Here is a 27,527-nt window from a genome sequence, read left to right as displayed (position 1 = left end):
AAAGGAAACCATAAACAAGGCAAAAAGACAACCCTCAGAATGGAAGAAAATATTTGCAAACAAAGCAACTGACAAAGGATTAATCTCCAAAATTTACAAGTAGCTCATGCAAGCTCAATATAAAAAAAAATCACACAACCCAATCCAAAAATGGGCAGATGACCTAAATAGACATTTCTCCAAAGAAGACACTCAGATGGCCAAGAGGCACATGAAAAAATGCTCAACATCACTATCAGAGAAACGCAAATCAAAACTACAATGACATATCATCTCACACTGGTCAGAATGGTCATCATCAAAAAATCTACAAACAATAAATGCTGGAGAAGGTGTGGAGAAAAGGGAACCCTCTTGCACTGTTGTTGGGAATGTAAATTGATACAGACAGAATGGAGAACAGTATGGAGGTTCCTTAAAAAACTAACAACAGAACTACCATATGACTCAGTAATCCTACTACTGGGCCTTTACCCTGAGAAAACCATAATTCAAAAAGACACATGTACCCCAATATTCACTGCAGCACTATTTACAATACCCAGGACATGGAAGCAACCTAAATGTGCATCAACAGATGAATGGATAAAGAAGATGTGGTACATACGTACAATGTAATATTATTCAGCCATCAAAAGCAATGAAATTCGGTCATTTGTGGATGGACCTAGAGTCTGTCATACAAAGTGAAGGAAGTCAGAAAGAGAAAAGCAAATATCATATATTAACGCATATATGTGGAATCTAGAACAATGGTACAGATGAACCTATTTGCAGGGCAGGAATAGAAACACAGACATAGAGAATGGACGTGTGGACACAGGGGGTAAGGGGAGGGTGGGATGAATTGGGAGATTAGGTTTGACATAAATATACTACCATGTGTAAAATAGGTAGCTAGGAACCTGCTGTATAGCGCAGGGAGCTCAGCTCGATGCTCTGTGATGACCTACATGGGTGGGATTGCAGGGGAGGCTGGGAGGGAGGTCCAAGAAGGAGGGGATATATGTATACATATAGCTGATTCACTTTGCTTGTACAGCAGAAACTAACACAACATTTTAAAGCAATTATACTCCAATAAGAAAAGGGGGGGGGGATATGTTCACATGTTAAAAAAAAAAGAAAGAAACGCTGAGCAGTTGCAGCCACCAATAAGAAAGGGAAGCCTGTCCAATGGGAACTACATACAAACCTTCCAGTGATGGGGAGTGAGGCATTCTTGGAGATCATCTGCAAAAATGGCAGCCCACAATTCCTCCCACGCCTGTGCATGTACACTACTCCTCCCATCCAGAGGTGGGGTCTATTTCCTGCCCCTTCAATCTGGCTGGACTTGTGACTTGCTTTGACCAACAGAATGTAGCTGAAGTGACACTTTGTCTATTCTAGGCCTAGGATTTCAGAGATCTTGCAGCTTCTGTGTTTGCCCTCTTGAGTTTGGCCTAGACTACTAAATGATGAGAGATCTCATGGAGAGAGAGGGCATGTGGAGGAGGGCCAAGGTGTCCTAGCCAACAGCTAGTACCAAGGTCCCAGACATGTGGAGCAAGGTCATCTTGGATCCACCAGTTGCAGTAAAACCACTGCAGCTTGGAACACACATGAGCCCTCCCCAGATTTCTGGTCCACAGATGTGTGAGCAAAACAAGTCATTGCTGTTTTACGTCACTAGGTTTGTAGATGATCTGTTATGAAGCAACAGACAACTGAAACAGACATCTTACGGTTCTCTCTCTCTCTCTCTCTCTCTCTCTCTCTCTCTGAGTGGCTCCAAAGGCTACATGCCTGGGTTTCTATACCCTCCTTCTGTGCTGTCTTCTACTTATTCCTGGGTCCCTCCCAGTTTTATTCCAAGGCACAAAGTACACATCTTATGTAAAATGTTCTTAACAACACAAGAGAGAGTATTATACCACTAACTGTGGGAGACATACAGTTAAGACCTGTACTAGGGCTTGTTCAAGAAAGGGGGCATTTGCTATCAAATGCTTGTTGGGGGACAGGATGAAATGATGCTGTTGGAAAGCATTTCTTCAAGTGAGGTTTCAGGATTTTGTCCAACTTCCGACAATAAAGTTAGAGAAGTAGTCTCTTACGACATTTGTGTGTGCATTTATATCTCTAGAAAATTACAGCCAAGCCTAAGGGAACGCTCATTAAATACTGTTAACTAAGATCTTCATATTGTGGATTTTAAAGGAAGATAACAATGTTCACCTGAGGACAAAAACATGCTCTGTTGATGGATAATGTTAAATTCCCTTGGCAGGAAATTCCTCCAAAGCATTGTCTCCAGAAAGCCAGGGGCTCTCAGGGCGTGGCCATGTATGCTTTGGGTTCCTGTGAGGTGAACATCACAGGTTTCAAAAGGAGACTAAGGCAGCATCTGCTGACTTTATACCAGATCAGGCCTGAAACGACATTTGAAAAGGAGTCAAACTGCCTTATTCTAAGTTGTTTTTACCAGAAAGGCAAACCTGATGAATATTAATGACTTTCTTCCCAGAATCATGTACGTACACAGGTCTTGCATATAACTTTGGCCCATCATGGCTCCCAGGTTAAAAACCTCTATCATGGTGGTACACTAGCTCCCTCAGGACTGGAGACATACACTCTGCTGCAGCCTTCATCCTAAGGAATGTTTCCACTGACACTCCTGCACTGGCTTCCACAGGAACGTAAATCTCGCTGTGAATCATCCCTCTCTCTCGCAGAGACTAATGAAGAAGAACATATAATGAAGCAATGTAGTACTCTTTTAATATGTACCTCACCAGATGCACAGCACAGAGGAACAGAATTTATAATCCACCAAGTCAGATGAGTCTTTTCACCAGTTCCTGCCCATATACTTGCAGGCCTGGCCATGCATCTCGTATTTCATTTCTATTTCTATATTTTGTGCTCAAGGCGGGATGGCTGCTTGTTTACACAAGTTTTAATATTGTTATTAGCAGTAGCCGGTCTTTATTCTATCACACTACTTTTGAATGTTTTCTGGCTTTAAAGGCCCAAGGACACCAAAAAACTGTTAAAGTTCAAAAATCATTAGATGTTGCCTGCTATAAGCTCGTATATGCCCCTTAGGGACATGAAACGTAATCAAACTCCTTAGAAATCTGTCTCAACATTTAATATTATTTTATTTAACAAAAGATTAAGTTTAAAAATTATCATTTTGAGAAAGGGGCAAATGTGACACTCAGAGATGGACTTATGCTCTATTTTCAGAGAATTCTGTTGAGACTGCTAAAAACAATGGATTACAGTTATTGACACTTACTCCTGGCTGGATTCTTGGCTAAGTCTTTGACGTAAATCACCTTATCTAATCCTCACAACAAAACAGATTAAGGGAGGTGGCTCACTGGCTAGCTGGTCATCAAACTTGCTTCCCTTTGCTCTGCACAGTTGAGTGCTTTCCCAGCCTCCCTTGCAGTTGGATGGGGTCACATGCCTGAGTTCTGCCAATGGAACGGCGGTGAAAATAAGGAAAGCATCTTGGCCCATATAATCTTACTCAATCCTCCTTGCTCTCTCATTTCCCCCACCAACTGGTCGATTGTAGAGATCTGCAGAGCAGAAGGCAGAGCTACAAGGTGGAAGGAACCTGGGTTGCTGAATCACGGTGCAGTACCCCACCCTCAGAATACCCACAGTAAACTGGTATGTGAGCAAGAGATAAACTTCTATTGTCCTGAGTCACTGATATTTTGGGGTTATTTGTCACAGCAGTTACACTGTACTGAAAGTACTTTTATGAGCATAGAGAGGCTGAGTAATCTGCTCATGGTCACACAGCTATTAAGAGGTAACAGATTTAAATCCGAGTGTTTTGTTTTTAGAAAACATGTTATTAACTGCTATTTGATTATATTCCCTTTTTCCAAGTTAATTTTCATCATACGTAACATAATCTTCTTTTACTCCTGATTTACTATATTTGTGGGAAGTCGTTGGACAGAGTCCAAAGTTTGAGAGAAAGAGAAGATAATTTCTTCAAATAAATTATCTGATTTCATATCTCTTTATTAACCATGTCAGAAAAAGGCTATGTTGTTTACACAATTTTGCAGGAGATCTCTGTTACTCTGTGAAAGTTTATATTCAGAGATTCTTTAGTAATTACTAATGCTCTATAACAAATTATCCCCCAAACTTAGTGGTTTAAAGCATTTAATATTTCTACCACTTTCTGTGAGTCAGGAGAAGGTTACCTCAGTGGTCTCTTATGCGATTGCACTCAAGGTGTCGGTTGGGGCTATATCATCTGAAGGCATGACCATTCACTTCCAAAGTGGCTGACTCACACATGGCTGGCAACTTGGTCTGGTTGTTGGTAGGCAGCCTCACTTTCTCTCCACTGGGCTGTGTGACCACCATCACAACATGGTGGCTTGCTTGCCCCGGAGTGAACAAGTCCAGAAACCAAGGCAAATGCGACAAGGTCTTAGGACTGCTCAGCAAAGTCACAGACCATTATTTTTGCAATTTCCTATTGATCAATTCCTACTGATCACATTGGGATCAGTGCCGATCGCTTATTCACAGTTGGAAGAGGATACACAAGGGAGCGACTACTAAGAGACAGGGGTTACCGGGAGCCACTTTGGAGCTTAGCTACCACAGGAGCCCATCCATTCATCCAACACATATGCACTGAGCGCATACTGAGGAACTGGGGACAAAGCACAGAAGAAAACAGACTAAAGTCCCTGCTTTCATGATACACACATTCTACAAGAGGCCAGAAAGGCAACAGGTGTAATCAATAAGTAAATTACATAGTATGCCAGAAAGTGGTAAGGAGAGAGACGGCATGATCAAGGGGACGGGGAATGCCGGGGTTGAGACTGTTCGCAATTTAAAATAGAGAGATGTCGGTGGGCCTCACTTAGGCTTGAAGGAGGTGAAGAAGTATGCCAGGAGGAAGAGCGTTCCAGGCACTGCAAACAGCAACTGCAAAGCCCTTGAGGTGGTAGTGTGTGCCGTGGGCAAGGACCAGCAAGGCAGTTGAGGTGGCCGTAGGAGGGAACTCAGGGAGAGGGCTGTAGGAGGTGAGACGAGGCAAGTAACAGAGGGGAGAGCAGAGACCCTGTAGGACATTCAAGGCTCCTGGGAGAGCTCTGACTTTCACTCTGTGAAATGCGAAGCCACTGGACGGTTCTTAGCAGACAACTGATACTATTTGATCTAACACTAAAAAAATCTCATTCTGGTGGCTGACATCGGAATAGACAGGCCAAGGGTGGGAAGAGGGAAACAAATTAGGAGGCTCCTGAAAAAATCCAGACAAGAGCTGATGATGGCTTATTTTGGAGTATCATCGGTGCAGGTGGTTAGCGGTCAGATGCTAGATTTATTTGGCCGGTGACCTAGTGCAATTCATTCACCTTTCTAGGTAAAGGTTTTATTTAGGAGGAACAGCATTTTTATTATATCCCAGCACCTGCAGTTTGGTACCCTGCAGTTTCTGAGAAGCTTCAGAGGGATGTGCTACCAGGAACTGAGGTGGGACAGATGGGTGGAGTTTCATGTCCCTCTACCCCAGTTTTTAAGGGCAGCTGTGTTGACATACTTCATTATGTGGGGTGAGGGCAACCTTCTTAAGACAGACCAGAAACTCCAATGCCCTAAAGGAAAAGACAGACAAGCCCCCCACCCCCCCACACACACGGTATGAAACAATACACCATTTATAAAACTATAAGGAAACTATAGGTTAGGAAAAATATTTGAAACACATGAAAATAGTTTACTATTCTAATGTTTTAAAAAAACTCAAAAATTCATAAGAAGACAACCAAGTGAAAAAAAAAACAAATGGGTAAAGGGCATTTTCAAAATGAGCCTCCTAGCAGTACCTCCTTCACTGCATCGTTATGAGGTTAAAAGGACAGCATACGTAAAGTCCTTAGCACACAGTTCCTGTTACAAAAGAAATGCCCGATATGTTGTCCACCACTACCGTCACCACAACCGCCACCGTTGCCACTGCTGCAATCCCAAGATGACTATCACCGCCACCATACCGCCACCAGCAACTAAGTCATCATCACTACGGTGTAAAAGCCACCGCCGATGTGAACCTCAGTCAACCCTGTAGGCCAGTTTCAACTCAGCTCCCTCCCAAGTAAATTCTCCACTTGTGGTGACCAAGGATATATTACCTTTTCATGATTTTCTATTAGGATCTCAATGACAATGTTCTGAAACTTGATATCCATGATGGCTGCTACCGTTTCTTCCTGAGGACGCAGCAGGGTGGGTCCGAACACCACGCCAAGGTTTGCCACCGTCATCAAATTCTGCTTGTGGTTGTTAGCAACGCTGGTAGGAAGGAAAAGAAATGGCACAAGTGAGAGAAATAGTGTGTGAACGGACGGCTGACCTCCTGTACCCTTCCCATCTTCAGACGCCTCATCTGGTAGGAGCCAGATCTGGGGACATGTTCAGATGCCTCTGGAGTCCAAAGAGAGACTTTTCTACTCCTATTTTCGTCTACCAAAGGTTCAGAAATCTCCAGTGTTTGGGCTGTTTTGCTATTTCAGGATACGACACTCCTTACAATTCCCATTTTGCCTAAAACAACCAACCAACCAACCAACCAACCAACCAACCAACCAAAGCAGCTTGCCTTCCAAAATGTGAATCTTTGCACATTTGAATCCCTATTCTGCAAATCCAGGTAACTGCTAATCCCTTTTAGTTACAACTTTTAAACTTGGCTGCTGCTTAAACCGCTGTGATCATTAGCATTTTCTCTAGTGCAAATATTAAAAACTCCCGATGGATTTAATACATTTGCAAATATAGGCCCAAAATAGGCCTAATTTTTTTAAATGGATAGATCTCGGTCAGGAAATTCAGCACTTTAGGCTCAAAGTATTAAAGCCCCATCATATTAGACACGTGGCTTACATTAAGCCAAACATTTCTGCATAAACAGAAATTAAAATGCACTACTGTACATCCATGTATATGGCTGTGTTTATATTGTCACTTACTCTCAAAGTCCAGGGAACACACAGAGTCAGGAGTATCGGGGCTGAGTAAACTGCTAAACACATATGCATATTTCTGGATAAACAACTACTCAAAACATATATCTGAACTCCACACCCAGGGCACCATGACCTAGCCATAAAATTTCATTGTTCATTTGCTGGCCCCATGTACAAAAATATACCAATTATCCATTGACAACAAACAAGTTAAAAGTTAAGGCCATTCAGTATTGTTAAGAAAATATTAGGGGCTTCCACCTAATATTTCCACCTAGAAGGAAACTATTCATTACTAGAAACTAGAGAGAAATTGGGCAGAGATGGCAGTTTGCACAGACATACCTCCCTAGCATTTAGTGCTATTTATACTGAGTATTTGTTTTTCACACAATTCTATAAATGTTTGCACTGTTTCTCTTGGATACTTCTATTTTGTAGGAGGAAAAAGAGGTTCTACTGCTTTAACTGCTGGTTTTGAAACTGAGCCTTTACTGAACACTACATTAACCAATTTTATCAGCAGATGTGTATTTTTCTTTCATTTTCTAGGGCTAAAAGTCTAATTTCATAAAAAGCTCCTCCTCTGAAAGGGATGGTTAAGTCTATGAAACGTGAACTGTGGAACAGCCCAGTCAGGAAGGGAACTTGCTTTCTGATTGCTAAACAATACCTGCAGCAAGGAGATGTTTCCACTGATGCCCTGGCCTGTTTCTGGTCCAAGTAATAATATTTTACAAACATTTTCTGAGTTCTAGCTGAATCTCCTGATGTTACTTATAGTTTTCCATTCTACCCAAAACTGTATCAGGTTTCTAGTCTGAAAGCGTTAAAGCAAGGGGAAAGGCTGGCAAAGGGGAAAGGCTTTGGTTCTGGGCCTCAGTGAATCAGCAAGTCTGCATATTTACAAGCTGCTTGTAACACCACTACTTTCAACATCAGTTCCTTTGTGCAGAAAGTGAATTCCATGCCTTTATACTTCCCCTCCCAAATAAGCCAAGTCAGTAGACTTACCCTCTTGTCACAAAAGTCCCTGTGTAAATGAATCAACAAGCTATCTACGTATGAAAGCACTTTTAAATTGTAGACCAATATAAGAATATCGGGTTTGGACGATGATCACTTTCACCATCACGCTTCTCAACACAATCTGACTAAAGCAACAGCCTCTTAACGAGGCTCTCTGACTAGACTCTCTGGGTTTGGCTGCACCCTGCCTGCCACCACCAGCTACCGTCTCCAATTTAGCTCCACTCAAGGCAGTCCTCTGTTGAAAACTACAATGGCCTCACACCTCACTGGGTCGCTGAGAGAGAACACAGTGACACAGTGTATGTGCAAGTGTTCAGCGACGCTTGCACAGCTGGAATGTTCTGATGATGGTGACCATAAACCACTGGTGGGCTCCATTGTTTTTAATGTCAAACTCCTATGACGTAGCACAGCTTTTCCAACTCACCTCTAAGCCCTCTGTCACCTCCCAGCTCTGGGTCCCTGAGCAAGGGACTCAATGTTTAAGCTTTAGGTTCCTCATCTTTTTTTTTTTTTTTTTTTTGCGGTACGAGGGCCTCTCACAGTTGTGGCCTCTCCCGCTGTGGAGCACAGGCTCCGGACGCACAGGCTCAGCGGCCATGGCTCACGGGCCCAGCCGCTCCGCGGCATGTGGGATCTTCCCGGACCGGGGCACGAACCCATGTCCCCTGCATCGGCAGGCGGACTCTCAACCACTGCGCCACCAGGGAAGCCCTAGGTTCCTCATCTTTTAAAAAAAGGGGATGAGGGCTTCCCTGGTGGCGCAGTGGTTAAGAATCCGCCTGCCAATGCAGGGGACACGGGTTAGAGCCCTGGTGCGGGAAGATCCCACACGCCGTGGAGCAACTAAGCCCGTGTGCCACAACTACTGAAGCCTGCACGCCTAGAGCCCGTGCTCCGCAAGGAGAGAAGCCACTGCAATGAGAAGCCTGTGCACCGTAACCAAGAGCAGCCCCCGCTCGCCACAACTAGAGAAAGCCCGCACGCAGCAAAGAAGACCCAACGGAGACAAAAATAAATAAATAAAATAAATTAAAAAAATAATAAAATAAAATAAAAAAGGGGGTGAGGTGAATAATACATCTACTTCGTGAGGTTGTTGTATCAGTTAAATGTGTTACCGTGTGGGAAATGCAGTGATGATTATTATAATCATTCACTACCCATCCTCTTTCCACTTTCACATCTATCTGCCTTTGTCAATCCTCTCCCTAGAACGTTCTCTTACCCTTCTTTCTTTGCTTGGCAAACTGTTGTTCTTCAAGGCACAGCGCCAATGGCTCCCTTCCCTTCTGAAGTCTCTGTCTAGTCTCTCCCCAGCCCTCCACCCCTCAATGAAGGCAGGAGTGTTGGCCCCTGGATTTATTACATGTTATTAAGGTCTCGACTACTGCCTTAGGATAGAGACCGTGCTTATTTTAGTTGGTAGCACCAGTGCTGAGAGCAGTGCCCGGCCCAGGAGAAACACAACAAATGTTCAATGAGGTGTTAAAAGACGACGGGAGTTTCTGAGTAGACATTAAACAATAATTCTCAACCCAACTACTTACTCAGAAAACCTCAAATTATTATTGATGATTTTTGGGGAATGTATCTCAACTCTCCCAACCTCCCTTTTCAAAGTCTGGAACTGTGTTACATTTCTTAGATTTAATTAATGAGCAATAATTACTCCAATTTACTGGCCCAAATGACCAAAGGCATTTGGAAAAAATCTATGGTAATTGTGGATAAGCATCTCTGAATATAAATACGCTTGAGGCTACCCAATGTAACTCATTTCCTTTTTAATGATCCATTTTATTTTAGAACTTAAAAAAACACATTGATCTAAGTCTTATGAAACTTTTGGGGAAAAAGGTTATACCTTTCATGACTAGCTGCCATTATCTTTTGGCACACTGAGGTAACAAATTGATCTATCACTTGGTTATTACTGCTCACAACCTGGTACAGCTATGCTCATTACTCCAGAATGGATTATTAATGGCTGGAGATTGCTATGTATCCCAGAGAGAAAGGCACAGACCTCAGTCTCTGCTGGCACCAGCCATCCATTATAACTTGATGCATTTACCCATGTGTGGGAGGAGGGCTGGCAGAGCACTGGGAAGCCTGGTCTAGCCAAGGCCACGGGGCTCATTCATTAGTGAGGTCTACAAAACACAGAGAACTTGCTTTCCGGGTTGGTAACTGAGCTGCTTGAGCTCTTCCCCACACAGCCCAGAATGTCATGTTGAGTCTTGACTTAAAATCCACACACAAGAGTCTCTCATGCATTATTGCATATTCCACTGAGGGAGTCTTTGACAGGCCTTCCCTAGGTCCATGTGGACTCTTCTGTGGAGAATTCTAAGACAACTGCCAATTCTACAGGCTTCCTCTGCAGGCGGCAGAGAAACAGTTTCCACATGCGATTTTAAGGGAAAGCCCGGTTCCTTTAGTGACTGTGAAGAGTTTGCCACATCAGCTGAGAAGCAGGGCATCTCCTGAGGGGCATGCCTTCAGGGCAGTTGGTGGGGGATCGGCACCCCATGTTCCCTGTGGTTCCCTAATGAATTACGGTCAATGAGGAAGGAGCATGTTCCAAGGAAAGTGGCCACGGCAGAAGGGCCTCTTGCCACCTTTGCTTCAAGGGAAAGTGGATGGGGACTCTGGATTGGTCTGATACCCTCTGAGAGGCAGAAGGAGGTAAATTACTTCCAGATGAAGATGGTGGTGGGGGAGTACTATGAGGGGAGGAGAGTGGAGGCAACTCTTCTGGGGCCTGTAATGCAGAGATGCCCATGCTGTTCTGGGGATCACATCTGTCTTCCTAGCATTTAAATGAGAGTCAGAGCTCTGGAAGTGCTGAGCAGTACTTTATAACCACAGACTGGTCCTGATGTACCAACAATACCTAAGCCTGCTGCTAGGTCTGCAAATAGGTTTCATCTTGAGGCCTGCAGTGCTATGTCGAGGAGTGTTAAAGTTGCACCCTGGCTCCACTGGACATAACGTGGTGACAGATTAGCACTATCTGCGATGAACCAGATGGGTGGAGGTTACAGCACAGCAACACTTTTATCTGCCATCCTTTATTTGTTTGTTTCAGCTTCCAGGGTTACGTAATGACAACTTAGACTTGTAAGGTGTTATAGAGTTTACAGGAGCTCTGCAACACTTTTTAATGTTGTTTGAACTTCATATAAGTCTAGAACAGTAGCTCTCAAACTTTCTGACAATAACCCATGGTAGGAAACATATTTTCCCATATAACACTTCACTAGTACATACATACATACATACACACATAGAGAGACGTACACACACATACATACTTGCATATCAGAAACACAAGTTACTAGAAGCACAAGTTTCAGAAACAGTAAGTGTGATAAATTCTGTTATTTTTTATTCTATTCTGGTCATTTTTCTGCTACTAAATCCATTTTACAATCCACTAATGTGTCATGACTTAAATTTGAAAAATGCCATTCTATAGGTATGGAGTACAAATATTATTTCCAATTTATAAATATGGGGGAAAAAAAGCTAAAGGAGACAGGATAGCACAGGGAGTGGAGTCATACAGACATTCCAAGCTAGATGACAGGAGGCAGGTCACTTGGCTTCCCTAAACCCCTTTCTTCACCTATGAAACACAAGCAACAGTACCTACCTCACAAAGATTAAGGATGATTAATAAGACCAGGTGAGTCAATCTCTTGGCCTGAAATAATGGCTTACTAAATGACAGCTAGTATTGTTCATGGTGGTGGTCAAGGTAGTGGTGATGACAGTGGTGAAAGGAGAAGCGAGTGCCAATTTAAGTCACACTGTAAATTGGTGGTGTCACCTGGTGTCCTGCTTCTGCCTGGAGCAAGGAACCCTGCCTCTTCCACCTGTATTTCAAGGGCTATTTTTCTCTTCTGGTTATCCTTTTTTTTTTTTTTTCATTTCTTCTTTTTTTTTAAATTATGAAATACTTCAAATCCACAGAAAAATTCAAAATATATTATTACTTATTTTCTATCATTACCCTATAAGCACCTCACATGACAGGCTGAGAGCCTCATAGGAAGCTACAGCGAACCCACCACACTCACTTCGCCTTCAAGGGCACCAACTTGCCCCTGGCCTGCCTGGCAAGTCCTCCCCTAACCGTCCACCTGCCTGCAAAGCCCAGTTCTAGACACCTCGCTGACAGGAGGCCACACAGAGCTCTAAGTGATTCTGTTCACAATCAATCCCGTGGGACATTTCTACCCTGACTGCTTCCCTTCTCATGAGTGTCTCAGGACTGGGGGCTGGATCCAGATCTTGGAGTGCATCCTCTGCAGCACACAGGCGGGCACTGGGTAGGCCCCAGGTTACCAATTCGGAAAGTAGTTGAGTGTGTGGGCACCTAAGCTGCAGTAAATATCACTTATCTCTCTACTACCCTCTCAGGGATAGAGAAGCTCCGAGTCTGGGGCCAAGAAGGATTAGCTGGAAAGGAAGCTGCTGGAACTTATACTTTTATTGTGGCTACCCAAGGCAAGTTTAGTTTCAAGGGTTGTCAGTGAGGCTCTTTCCACCAACTTCAACTTCATCCTTAGTATAGAGTGGGGAAAGGGTGGGGGGAATCCTCACAACCACTGGCTGAGAGTTTTTTACTGAGTCAGACTGTGCGTGTGTGTTGCCTGGATACCACCTGAACTCGGTGAGACAGGACCAGTCTGGATGGTGCTGAGGATGCTTCTGCCAAGGAAATCCATCAGAGCCATAAATACAGCTTTGCTGGGCTGTCCTGATGGCTGGCACCAGAATGAGCGTTGAAAATAAATTTTTCTGTGCACTTACTGGGGTCATGCTCACCAACCATATTTAATATCTTTCTGGGAATGGTTATCCAGTGAGAAGCCAGACTGGAAGCTTTGAATAACTGAATGCTGCTTATGATGGATACTTTTACCCAATATAATCTTCAAAAGAGCTCCTTGAGACAAGTAGGTGAGACTATCACTGCCATTTAACAGAGGAGAAAACTGAAGCACTGAGAAGTTAAGTAATTTGCCTGAGGTCACACAGCTAATGAAGGGCAGAGCCAGGAAAGGAACTCGGGGTGGCTGCAGAGCCCATCATCTTCACCTTAGCACTCTGCTGCTCCCACACAACTACGGGTCAGTTCAGCTGGGCTGAGAGAGGCATTTTGTTTCCTCAGAAAATCCAACCACAAATCAATACATGGAGCAGTTACACGCTCGTGGGCACGTGGGAGAAAAAGTAGTGGTTATAATAGAGGGGAAAAAAGCTGCTCCCTCATTCACCACCCAAATCACTAAACTGGAAGAAGGAAAGAAAAAGCAAGAGAGAGGAAGAAAAAGCATGTATGCCTATGAGAGTGATACTGGGCTAAATATCATTTCTACTCCCTTCCTGAAGTGGCTTCATTCTTGACAAAAACATGAAAATGACGAAATATCCCTCAAATATGACAGCATTCCATTTGCAGTTGGCTGGCAGAGTCAGAGAGCTGCAATAATGAAAGAGTGAACACTTTAAGACTGAGAGAGAAGGATGAATTAAAAGGAAGAAAGGAGGACGGGCCAAATGGATGATTTCGTGAGCCCCCTCAAAAAGACAATTATGGCCGTATGTGCATCCCTGCAGGCTGCTCCGCTTTCATCCAAAGGTCTCAAAGCTCTGTGAATAACTACCAATGTCTTCTCTGTTTCTGGTGACATGTGTAAAACTATATTTCAGACGGAAAAACATCACTGCTAAGATGTTAAGTATTGACAAGTATCATATACATCGACTTTAATGCCCGCTTACAGAAGCCCACTTGGTACTGAAAATCCTTCAGAGAAAAGGAAAAAGAATTTGGGTAAATGCAGCAAAGCCAAGGTACCTCTTGGCATATAGCTTGCAGTCTAAAGTGGAGATTGTTCTAAAATCTGAGCGTGCAACCAGCTCTATTTCCCCTCTGGTCTCCTCCAATCCAATACCACTACCTGTTTGAAACCCACCAAAGGCTTCTGACTGTTTTGAATTACAGGTTAAAAACCCTTGGCCTGCAAGATCCCACAAGATCTAGACCCTTCTCCACCATGCCCCCCTTGGCTAAAACTGGGCTAAAGCTCTCGTTAGGCCTGGGTGCCTTCCTTCCTAATACTGATGCTCCCTGACGGGGAAGCCCTGCAGCCCCTCTTGATCTGGCTCTCTCCTAACTTATCACTCACTTCCCAAAGAGGTCTTTCTGGATGCCCCATACCAGGTCAGATACCTCACTACAAAACTAATTCCTCAATTCTCCTTCCTAGCACTTGGTGAATTATGTCATTATTCACGGAATTGTCATTGTCTGTCTCCTCCACTTACTAGAAGTTCCAAGAAAACTGGGATGGCATTATCCTCCCTTACTGTCCCATCACCAGGGCCTAGCACAGAGTTTGCCCTTATCAGGTGTTGGGGGAAAAAGAACACGTGCATGCTTTGGGAGGCCACCTTCCTCTGAGGTTCTCAAGGATCAGCTGCACTGAATGCCTGGTTTAAACTTCCACATAATCTACTGGTGTCTCAGCACCTTTGCCAAGTGGGACAGTGGTCAGGGGAGTGGCCAGAGCAGTTCACCCTGACACCGAGAGCGTGGAATAAACCAGGCAGCTCTCATTGGCCACAGTGCTAATCTGGAAGGTACGAAGACCATAAAATACCCATAGGGTATAATTATCATTATCACATGAGTGATCTAATAAGCATTATAAATTACAGCGTAAGCTTACCATATTATACCGGTCTCTTTCCAATATACTTAAACCTTCTAGCATAGTGTCTCTTGCATCTCACTTTTCCTTTTCTTATCCCTGTCTGAAATCCCTTTATTTCCTGCCTGCCTTAGATTATTAACATCGTCAGCAACAACAACAGCAACTGATACTGACCGAGCGAGCACTTCCTGTGAGACGAGCATTAAGCACTGCAGTGATTACCCCATTTGATCTTTACAATAATCCTATGAGGTTAAGTTCCAATACTATCCCACAGGAAGAAGCTAAGGCTCCGAAAACCCAGAAATTTGTCCCAGGTCACCTACTGAACAAGTGGTAGGGCTGGAATCTGATGCCACGCAGTCTGCAGTCCAGAGCTACTTACTGCTCCTAGATGCTCTGATACAATGCAGTGCGTATGTGTGTGTGTGTGTGTGTGTGTGTAAACATGTGTGAGATATAATATATACAGTATATAATCTGCCATTTTTATCTCACTTGCCTCTCTTCTTTTCTACATAGCCTAGCCTTAAAGAGAACATGGGTATAAGGAGAACCAGATTATTTTTAAAAGGATGATTTGAAAGCAAACAAGGATATTAGGTTCATCTCTGCCCATCAACAGTATAAAACCCCTAAGCTTTTCTACTGGGAGAAAACTAATCTGGGTCATGGGAATTACTGGCCTCCTCCTGAATAGGCCAGGTTTCATTAACAATAAGAATTATACTTTTGCTGCTAAACTGCCTAATTTTTCTAAATTAGTCACAGCTGTTTAGAGACTAACACCAGGCCAACATGAATTCTATTTGCCCTACATGTTCTCAGCTACTTGGTATCTGAATACATAGGGATTCAAAGGCACATTCAAAGGGATGTGCACATAGAAGGCACATCCCCTCAGTCTAGGGGTTACTGGATAGACTTCCCCAGTCTAGCGGTTACTGGATAGACTTCCCCACTCTGGTCCTGGCTGGTTCAGGCTCTGGCCTGTAGCTGTATTCTTGGACCCAGTCCACAGGCCCAGATGGGGAAGCACAGCACTGGTCCAGGGAACCCTGCTTCCTGGAAAATTACTTAACTATTTCAAATTACATAACAATCCATTATAAAGTCCAGTGTCATTGTCATTTCCAAAGCATTTTACAGTTTTTAAAGTCCTTTCACATGATCATTGATTGACTGATTTTGAGGCTTATGTTCTCCAGTCTATAGAGAGATGCTGGAGCACAGAGGAGGCATAATAGTTGCACCGGTGCATGCCAACCTGATGTCACGGAGCACTGCAAATATATCAGTTCCTGCTGGTGGTGACACTTCCTTCAATGGCTCAGCCTCTCACCTTTAGGCGAGCACTGTCCAAAAAGGCAGGCCATGGAGAAATTGCCTTAGGACTTTCTACTGCCTATTATGTGCCAGGGACTTCTTTAAGTGCTGGGGATACAGCCGTGAGCAAAACAGTCACCCCCCGCCCCCAAACACCCTGCTTTAAAAGCTTACGTTCTTTTGGGATTGGACAGACAATAAGCAAATAAAATCTAGGGTGGAAACGGAGCACTTGGGGACTGTCTGCAGTTCTAGGCACAGTGGTGAGGGAAGGGGTCACTGAGAGGGAGGTATGTACTAGCGACCTGAAGGAAGGAAGGAAGGAAGCAAGCCACGTGGATCTCTGGGAAGAGCGCTCCAGGGGAGCAAAGAGCAGATGCAGATGCCTCAGGGAGCAACCTGTGGGGCACGCTGGCAGCACCAGTGAAAGCCAGCGTACCTGCCGCAGAGCCATCAAAGGGGAAGGTATCAGGACCAGTCAGGTCACAGACTCAGAGGCGGGAAATCCTTGCAGGCCACTGTAGGAGCTTCCCTCTCCACTCAACGAGATGAAAAGCCATGAGAAAATTCTGATCAGAGAGATAACATAATTCGCTATGCCTCTCTGCAGACTCAGAAAGGTCTCACCTACTAAGACTTAAATGCCCCAATTCCACGGGCACAAGAGATGTAAGAACTTCACAAACTAGCATAAGGCCCCGTGAGAGAATTCAAGACACGCGAAACCCAGAATATGCTACTTTTCATATTTATTTAAGTAACTGAAATGTGTAAGGCACTATGCCTTTGCATCTATGTCTGTGTTAACGTGGTAGGTCTCTGAAGTTGTTCCACATTTTTCCCTTTGTCATGTGCTAAGTCTTCCCCTGACTTCCCCACTGGGAGGTTGTAAAAGAACAGAATGTTTAGCCAATGAACTGGAGGCCTAGAGTCTAAGTAACAGCCTCTAGGTGCTAGTTACCTGCTACCTAGCTAATAGTCACCCACAAAGAACACCAATATTAAACATGTTATGTAAACATTTATAAAGCCCATCGAACTGAACCATCTTAACAACCTTTAATTAACTGCAAGAACAGATCCATATTACTAGATCCATTTTACAGATGAAAGGTCAGGGACAAAAGGAACTACATCAAAGGTTAAGGGATTGGCCTCTTACCATGTGACTTAGCTCCAGTAAGAATAATGGCTCTAAGACTGAGCAGTCAGGGGTTCTCACTTTCCATGAAATGCTAACCTCGTTGCTGCTTCTATGAAATGACGATAATCCTTTCAGGAGGCAGGATCAAGATTCCAAATCCACTGATGGGATTATGGGAAATGTTACTGAGGGAGAAATTGACAGACTGAGAGAGAGAGAGAGAGACAGAGACAGAGAGAGAGAGAAACACACATCTATACATGCAAGCACGGACACACACATATGCCCTGGGTAATCTATCCCCTTTCGTGAAGATTTTTCAAATAAGGGAAATAACCCATCTGATTGGCACAGTTTTGAAAAGGAGTATACCTTCACCTCAGAAAGGAAACAGAGACAGAAAATTACATTCCTTGCCATGAGTCTGAAACAAATCAAGAGGCTTAGGTTGAAAAAGCTGGCTTTATATAGCAAGGGCCAATGTACCAAAATGACTGTAATTTATAAATCTATATGTACTATCAATGAACTTCTGAATTACATGTGGATAGGCAATTAATAGAGAAAACAATTATTTCAAGGTGTCCTGAAAAGTTCATGGCATTTCATGTACAAGAGATGACACTCCTTCGAAAAGTTCCGGAGGTCAATTAGTACTAACCATGAAAGACGAAACCCCAGATCTCTAACATCCATGAAGAATTATGTGGGTAGAACATCAACATTTTTATATATGTTTACATGTCTGATGCTAAAGAATAGAATTCTTAAAAAAAACAAACAACCCCAACAATATACATTTCACAACCCACAAAAATTAGAATCAAAATATGAGTGAATGACATCTTACTACATCTCCCCATTCCTGAAGTTCTATACAACATCTCCTAGCCTCCTTGCTGCACCTGAATTGTTATCTCCCAAAATTTTAATGTAGTCCAAGCCTAAGTGAAACAGCAGCTCACCTTATTTATCTATACATACAAAATAATTGTTTATATATAGCGGTACACGTTAGAATAAGAGTGAAGAAACAAACCCTTCTGTTACATTTATTGCCTTAATTACAAAAATAGATTCATCAGGGAATTATGCCAGGAGACTTCTTTTTTCAATGCATGCCAGGCAAAACCTGATTTATCCTCCTCATAGGCAGAACAAAACTGGAAACTCACTGAATTCTGCTACTTTGGGAGCAAATTATAAAACAAAGTACAGTGTCGACAAGCAGGAATTACAGATCCAATGTGTGAAAACCAACATATCATTAGGCAGAGAACAGTATATAATGTCTAGAAACAGAGACACAAATGATTCAAACAGTGCAGTTGAGATCTGGGCCCCGATCTCCCGTCATTCAGGCTCTTGGTGAGTATCATCTGCAAAGCTCAAACCCAATACTTTTCAATGGGGAAGTCAAGGTGTTTAATGACAAGCTTCCGGAATGCTTCCAATTGTGCAGGCATCAAACCCTGATACCTTAGTTCTTGTCATCTTGCTCTGTTGGGCTCTTCGGAAAGGTGGGTGAAGAATGCCAAGCTGCTGGCAGTGGAGACGGGGGAGAGAATGCAGCACAGGCTGAAGAAATACTTTGAGGACCCAGTGGTGCACAAAGCCCAGGAGAAATGCCATTAAGGAGTGACTTTAGCAGACCAATCTGGGCATGTGGCAACCCGCAGAGATAAAATAACTTAATGAACATCAGGTTCTCAGGTAACTCCAAACCCCTCACTGTGGCCCATGTGATTTGACCCTGCCTATCTCTCCAACATCTTGTCATGCTGTTCTGTCCTCACTCTAAAGGTCCAACTTCCTTGGCCTTCTGCAGGCCCCTACACATACCACGTCCGCTCATACCCAACTATGACTGAACACCCATGAGATCCCACAGCCCCTTCTAGGCATTGCAGCAGGGAACCAGACAGGCAAGATCCCTGCTTTCCATAGGTTTGCATTGTATTCCAATTGGGAAGACAGTACACAAATACATCAGTAAGAATATCTGACTGTGAAAGTGGACAGAAGAAATGAACAGGAGCATGTGATAAAAAGCAGTGAGGAGTGCTATTATTTAACATTGTTTTGGAAGTTTTAGCCACAGCAATCAGAGAAGAAGAAATAAAAGGAATCCAAAACGGAAAAGAAGAAGTAAAGTTGTCACTGTTTGAAGATGACACGATACTATACATAGAGAATCCTCAAGATGCTACCAGAAAAATACTAGAGCTAATCAATGAATTTGGTAAAGTTGCAGGATACAAAATTAATGCACAGAAATCTCTTGCATTCCTATACACTAATGATGAAAAATCTGAAAGTGAAATTAAGAAAACGCTCCCATTTACCACTGCAACAAAAAGAATAAAATATCTAGGAATAAACCTACCTAAAGGAGACAAAAGACCTGTATGCAGAAAACTATAAGACACTGATGAAAGAAATTAAAGATGATACAAACAGATGGAGAGATATACCATGATCTTGGATTGGAAGAATCAACATTGTGAAAATGACTCTACTACCCAAAAGCAATCTACAGATTCAGTGCAACCCCTATCAATCTACCAATGGCATTTTTCACAGAACTGGAATAAAAAATTTCATAATTTGTATGGAAACACAAAAGACCCCGAATAGCCAAAGCAATCTTGAGAAAGACAAAAGGAGCTGGAGGAATCAGGCTCCCAGGCTTCAGACTATACTACAAAGCTACAGTAATCAAGACAGTATGGTACTGGCACAAAAACAGAAATATAGATCAATGGAACAAGACAGAAAGCCCAGAGATAAACCCACGCACATATGGTCACCTTATTTTTGATAAAGGAGGCAGGAATATACAATGGAGAAAAGACAGCCTCTTCAATAAGTGGTGCTGGGAAAACTGGACAGCCACATGTAAAAGAATGAAATTAGAACACTCCCTAACACCATACACAAAAATAAACTCACAGTGGATTATAAAGACATAAATGTAAGGCCAGACACTATCAAACTCTTAGAGGAAAACATAGGCAGAATACTCTATGACATAAATCACAGCAAGATCCATTTTGACCCAACTCCTAAAGCAATGGAAATAAAAACAAAAATAAACAAATGGGACCTAATGAACTTAAAAGCTTTTGCAAAGGAAACCATAAACAAGATGAAAAAGACAACCCTCAGAATGGGAGAAAATATTTGCAAATGAAGCAAATGACAAAGGATTAATCTCCAAAATTTACAAGCAGCTCATGCAAGCTCAATATCAAAAAAACAAACGACCCAATCCAAAAATGGGCAGTAGACCTAAATAGACATTTCTCCAAAGAAGATATACAGATTGCCAACAAACATATGAAAGAATGCTGAACATCATTAATCATTAGAGAAATGCAAATCAAAACTACAATGAGGGCTTCCCTGGTGGCGCAGTGGTTGAGAGTCCGCCTGCTGATGCAGGGGACATGGGTTCATGCCCCGGTCCGGGAAGATCCCACGTGCCGCAGAGCGTTTGGGCCCGTGAGCCATGGCCGCTGAGCCTGCGCGTCTCGAGCCTGTGCTCTGCAACGGGAGAGGCCACAACAGTGAGAGGCCCGCGCACCACACACACACAAAAAAAACTACAATGAGATATCATCTCAAACCGGTCAGAATGGCCATCATCAAAAAATCTACAAACAATAAATGCTGGAGAGGGTGTGGAGAAAAGGGAACCCTCTTGCACTCCTGGTGGGAATGTAAATTGATACAGCCACTATGGAGAACAGTATGGAGGTTCCTTTAAAAACTAAAACTATAACTACCTACGACCCCGCAATCCCACTACTGGGCATATACCCTGAGAAAACCATAATTCAATAAGACTCATATACCACAATGTTCATTGCAGCTCTATTTACAATAGCCAGGACATGGAAGCAACCTAAGTGTCCATCGACAGATGAATGGATAAAGAAGATGTGGCACATATATACAATGGAATATTACTGGGCCATAAAAAGAAATGAAACTGAGTTACTTGTAGTGAGGTGGATAGACCTAGAGTCTGTCATACAGAGCGAAGTAAGTCAGAAAAAGAAAAGCAAATACCGTATGCTAACACATATATATGGAATCTAAAAAAAATGGTCATGAAGAACCTAGGGGCAGGACAGAAATAAATCACAGATCTACTAGTGAATGGACTTGAGGACATGGGGAGGGGGAAGGGTAAGCTGGGACAAAGTGAGAGAGTGGCATGGACTCTGTGTATAGTGTATATATACACTACCAAATGTAAAATAGATAGCTAGTGGGAAGCAGCCGCATAGCACAGGGAGATCAGCGTGGTGATTTGTGGCCACCTACAGGGTTGGGATAGGGAGGGTGGGAGGGAGGGAGACGCAAGAGGGAAGAGATATGGGAATATATGTATAACTGATTCACTTTGTTATAAAGCAGAAACTAACACACCATTGTAAAGCAATTATACCCCAATAAAGATGTTAAAAAAATAAATAAATAAAATAAAAGTTAAAAAAAAAAAAGCAGTGAGGAGAACCAACTTAGGCAGGCTGGGGAAGGCCTCTAAGGGGGAGATGTGTGAGCTGAGCCCAGTCATCAGAGTGCAGTCTGGAAGTCTACAGATGAGGAGAATACAAAGTGCACATGCAAACACACAGGCAAGTAAGAAGTCCTATCTTCAACCACAAACATCAGAGCCTGCCTGAGACCTCTTTAAAAGTTACATGCTAGAGGAGTTTGCTTCCTTTTCCACAGGAATTCTAAAGTCTATGTCAACAGCTCTTTAGCACAAGTGGAAGCCCTGGGATCCTTGCCACCCCTATGGTTTCCCACAGAATGATGAGAACCTCCCGCGGTCTTCAGCGGCTCACCCCACCCCATCCACCTCTGTGGCCCCAACCCAGTTCGGAAGCGGCTCTTCCTGAGAGGTCACTAGTAGACCTACTGCTCAGTCTTGCAAACAGAAGGCCACCTTCCAGGAATATACATGAAGGAGAGAACCACACTGCAATCTTGGTGATAGATGCCAGCATGTGGTTGGGCTATGTGAAAAGCTAAATAATCATTCAACAAGAGTGGGACACAAACAAAAGAGGAACCCTTTAGAAAGATGAAATGTGTCTGGAAAATCTGAGGGGAAAAAGTAGCAGGGTTCAGGGAGCCCTGCTACTCTATGGAAGGTAGGATTCAGAGTGTTCACTATATAAATGTCAAAAAAATCACCTGAACAAGTCTTCTCTATGAATTGGCATTGGTATTGGTGCTTAAAAAAACAAAGAGCAAATGGCTTCAAGAAACGAGTGCATCAGTTCTAGACTTGACTGTCTCATGAAGCCTCAGTGCAGCTGAAAGTCTTTTAGACTCCTGACCCATTGAAGGCAGGATGCCTGCAGGTGCACCTTGGGCATCAAACGAGAGAGCACATGGCTATGAGTCAGGGGTGTGAACCACAATGTCAGCTCAGCACAGGCAGTATCTTTGGATATGCAGATCTCTGCGACTCCCACAAGGACCACAGCCTTGTGAGGCTCTGACACCTGGCTACACACATACACACACACACACACACACACACACACACACACACACCCCTACTTGGATGCACACTCCCTTAAACATATACACCCCCATGTATGACTTCCCCACTCTCAGTACAGACACAGAGTGTGTTATTTACGAAATAAAATGCTTCTATCTCCCTTAAGACAGAATCAGTAAATGTCATTAGATGTCAGTTTGGTCTTTAAGGTGTAGTGGCCATTTAAAAATCGCTATCCTTTATTCTTTCTCTTGGTGTTATCATCAGGGGAAAAAAACTAAGACTTATGCCCCTCCCCCTGCTTTTTTGTATTATAAGTGAAAAGCATCCATTGTGGTACAATTGAAAAAGACAGAAAAACACAAAGAAGATAAAACTCACTCATAATTCTACCAATCAGAAATAACTAAATTTTATCCAGTTAGTTTTTAAGGTTTACATGTTATGTCCTATGCTTTTCCTAGGCACACACACATACATGGACACACATATCTTAAAACAACCTGGAATCATACTGTATGTACACAGTTTTATAACCTGTTTTTACTGCTCTACTATGAATTTTTCACATATCATTCATTCTGATGTTCTACATACTTAAGGTTTACAGTATTCTACTGTATGGATATTCCATAATTTATTTAAGAAATCCCCTTTTATTGGACAATCCAATTGTTTTCAGTACTGGCACATCTTTCTTTCTCTAGAATAAATTCACAGACATGGAATTTCTGGATGAAAGGGCATAAACACTTTTAATACACATTACCAAACTGTCACCTAGGAGACTTCTATCATTTACACTCTCATCTAGAATGCTTTAGCATGCCTATTTCTCTGAGCCCTAAGGCAATACCATTTTGAAATTTTTAATAAGTAGTAAACAATATTGTACCTATCCTATTTTTTTAAAGAACTTTACTTTATATATATATATATATATATATATTTTTAACATCTTTATTGGAGTATAATTGCTTTACAATGGTGTGTTAGTTTCTGCTGTATAACAAAGTGAATCACCTACATGTATACATATATCCCCATATCTTCTCCCTCTTGCGTCTCCCTCCCATCCTCCATATCCCATTCCTCCAGGTGGTCACAAAGCACTGAGCTGATCTCCCTGTGTGATGCGGCGGCTTCCCACTAGCTATCTATTTTATATTAGGTAGTGTATATATGTCCATGCCACTCTCTCACTTTGTCCCAGCTTACCCTTCCCCCTCCCCATGTCCTCAAGTCCATTCTCTAAGCCTGCGTCTTTATTCCTGTCCTGCCCCTAGGTTCTTCAGAACATTTATTTTTTTTTAGATTCCATATATATGTGTTAGCATACGGTATTTGTTTTTCTCTTTCTGACTTACTTCACTCTGTATGACAGTCTCTAGGTCCATCCACCTCATTAAGTTGCATTTCTTTGATCAGTTAGGATATGAAATTTTTTCCAAATGTTTATAGACCCAATGACTTTACTAAGGGTCCAGACATAACAACTAGTCTCCTACAAAGAAGACCAAAAGTATCTGGCAAGGATGGAACCTTATTTCTATGTTTTTAAAAATAAACACAGTTCTACATCTATTAAAGTATTCTTGTAATTATAATTCATCTATTTTTCATGAAATTTAATGGGCAAGAAAAAATACCTGAGGTCAAATTCTTCTCTATGAAGCCAGGCAAGGGTGAATTTCCCTGCCTCAGCATTTGGCGCAGGAGAACAACTGTGTCTACAGGAGGGTAGTGATCTGCCTTGCTCATCAATGTATGCCCAGTACCTGGCAGGACATGTGCTTAATAGATATTTGTGGGCTACCCGCAGGCTGATGGCCTGAGGTTCAGAATATCAGCCCCGCTGATTTCAATATAGCCCACCCATGCCAATGGGTACCAGGGCACTTGGAAGGCAGCATATAAACGTTTGTGGATGCCAAAGAGGCCAAAAAAGGATCATCGTACCTCTCTGATCTACTTCACAGGGAGGTTGTAAGGACAAAGCAAGAGAGGTGAAAAGGGTTCTGAAAACTACTTGGTGCTGTGCAAAGTGGGATGAGAAGGAGGGCTGGGGAGAAGGCGGAGAACAAGTTTAAACAGAAGACTCAGAAAGACAGGACTGATGGGCACACGCAGACACCGCTATAGTGAAGCAGGCCTTGGTACGAAATGAGGCTTTCTTCTCTGGTATTCTGTAAGCTGTGCACGGACATAGCCTGTCTCCCTGGAGCCTGGGAGGGTGATACAAGAGGCAGGGGCGGTAACCAGGCCACCAAGTCCTGAAAACCAACTTTTAATTGTGGGCCATGGCTGTTGGGCTCTTACTGATTATTCAAGTGTTCTTCTTTATAGATTTTTCTGTCCGTCTAGAGTGTTCTGCAGCTTCTCTAGGATGTGTATGTGTGTGGATTTAGTTTTGTTTCTCCTTTTGGAATTTGCTGTGACTAGTGAATCTGATGTTTCAGATCTTTCAATTTCAGGTCCAGCAGGAAGTTAGCAATTAGCAGAACTAAGCATTGTGGTGCAAGTTTTATGAGGATCAGCATTCTGACTTGGGAGAGAAAAAAATTCCCTACAATAAGAACTTACTCTAGGAAAGAGTCAAAAAAAAAGGAAAAAAAGGAAGAAAGAGAAAAAAGCACACAGTTTCTGCATGTTCGGGGGCCAGCATAGCAGGCTTTGGTGAAGGTGAACCTCTGAAAACAAGTGAGGTGGCATTTCTAGGAAGAGCTGACAGGAAAGATCCACACTCTGGTAATTCCTGATCAAGCAGATTGGAGTTTACCAGGCAGGAGCCCCACGCCTGAGATGCAGGAAGAGGCAGTGGTGGTTTGCATGGGCTGGAAGGGATCAGGCCTGCTCCAAGAGCACAGCAGTCTCTCCACCCAGGCACCTACAAGATGGGGACAGAGAGGGGCTTAAAGGCTCGTGCCCTTGATTCCTGGTTCTGCTGTCTCCCAGCTCCCTATGTAGCTCAGAAGCAGAACCACTAACAACCTGCCATGTATATATAACATACAGACTGAATTATGAAACATGGCAGTAATCACTAGAAGGAAGCCAGCTACTTCAAGCTCCTGTTAGAAAGGCTACTGCTGCTACTGATTTCTGTTCCACACCCTCCAGACTCCTGTACTACCAGAGCCACTAGAGCCCTCCTGGAAACTAGAACCTGTTGCCATGGTAGCTGCTTTCCCCACTCTCAGGAAGGGCACACTCCAAGCTATTATGATAATAAAAAGCTTTTATGTTTCACCTCCCCTCCAGCTTCTCTCTCTGTCTTGTCCAGTTAAATTCTGAGTAGTGCTCACAGCAGAAATTGAAATGTGGGCATTTCAATTACAGCAATGACAGAAAAATTAATAATCCCATTTCCACAAAGAGGGAAAGTACAAAATAACTGTTCAAAGCAACAGTGTGTGTGTGTGTGTGTGTGTGTGTGTGTGTGTTTGGGTTAGGAAGAGAAAAAAAAAAAGAATGAAAAGTAATTAAAGAAAGACATTCTCTGAAGAATATTAGACCTCAGAGACACCAAAGCACTGTCTGGTTGGATGTTGAGGAAAAGAGAGGGAGAAAAGCCAGTAATGGTAATGGCTGATGAGAAAGAGTCCCCCAGAGGGCTGAGAAAACAATCTCCTTTTGTTAACAGAAGCCAAAGGAAAGAGTAAGAGCTGTCTGGAAGCCCAGCCAAAGACACATTTAAGGACTAGTCCCCTGGAGAGAAATCAAGGGTGATGTATCAGTCACAATCCTATATTATGGGACTTGTTGGTACCCAGCATGGAATGCAAAATGAAAAATAATGAGAAAGAAATAAGGACTATTATACCATGATTGAAGCAACCTTCTATATTGTCCTTATCTCTAAAAAGGCATCCCTCCGGCTAGCATTCATTCTCATTCTCATTCACTCCTAACTCTGTTGTTATTGTCCATGAGTGAGCCATCCTGGCACGTGACTCCCTCCCGGGGATGCTTCCCAAGTGAGGGAAAGCTTCAGACCTCTATGAAGTCCAGAAAATGGAGATAGGTGCATTGATTCACATGCAGAAATAAGAAGCAAAGGAGAAGCTTAGGAAAGTCAAGCCCACACCAAAGACATAGAGATTTCCTTTCCTCTTCACAAAGCCAGGGGAGTCCCCAAGGCGACTGCCAAGCAGCAACTATTCTGATTTGATGCCCAGAATACCTAAAGCTGAAAGAAAGAAGGTTAACCTCCCAAACTTAGACCATTGGAGGTGATTAAGCCTAAGATTAGAGGTGACAGTAAGTACAGAACAATGTTCAGCTATAAAATGGCATGCCTAATAGATAGCAGTCAAAAACCATTTTCACAACAGAGAAGTTCAAAGAGAAGAAAGCCAGCATCACTGAACTTAGTTGTACCAGGACTTACGGTGCCAAAGGCAAGGTTAGTGACAGGAAGTGCATTCACTACTTCCTAATGCCATGTGTGCCATGGCTGTTTGGCCCTTCTTTATTGTTCATGAATTCTTTACAGATTTTCTCTTTGTCTAGAGTGTTCTGCAGCTTCACTGGGATGCATATTTGTGTGGACTTAAGTTTTATTCCTCCTTTTGGAAGTTGGTGTGATTACTGAATCTGATGTTTCAGGTCTCTCAAGTTAAGAAAATTCTCAGCCATAATCTCTTCAAATATGTCACCTTCTAGCACATCCTATAGGCATTCTCATTCTATCTTCCAGGGCTCTTCAAATATTTTCTATTTCATTATCTCTCTGGATTGTATTCTGGCAATCT

At 42.9% G+C, this 27,527-nt stretch overlaps 1 protein-coding gene across 3 annotated transcripts in view; it reads right to left on the bottom strand.

Moving 5' to 3' along the window:
• ARHGAP26 (Rho GTPase activating protein 26) overlaps window positions 1-27,527 on the bottom strand; it is a 485,399-nt gene that overhangs the window by 95,967 nt on the left and 361,905 nt on the right. For all 3 annotated transcript variants that reach the window (XM_065873120.1, XM_065873121.1, XM_065873122.1), the window contains exon 18: window positions 6,177-6,336. In XM_065873120.1, coding sequence (XP_065729192.1) covers window positions 6,177-6,336 — 160 coding nt within the window. The remainder of the gene's footprint in view (window positions 1-6,176; window positions 6,337-27,527) is intronic.

The sequence above is a fragment of the Phocoena phocoena genome, chromosome 3 (assembly GCF_963924675.1).
Source record: "Phocoena phocoena chromosome 3, mPhoPho1.1, whole genome shotgun sequence".
Lineage (NCBI taxonomy): Eukaryota > Metazoa > Chordata > Mammalia > Artiodactyla > Phocoenidae > Phocoena > Phocoena phocoena.
Note: the sequence above shows the minus strand (reverse complement) of the source record. Positions and strands in the feature narration are given on the sequence as shown.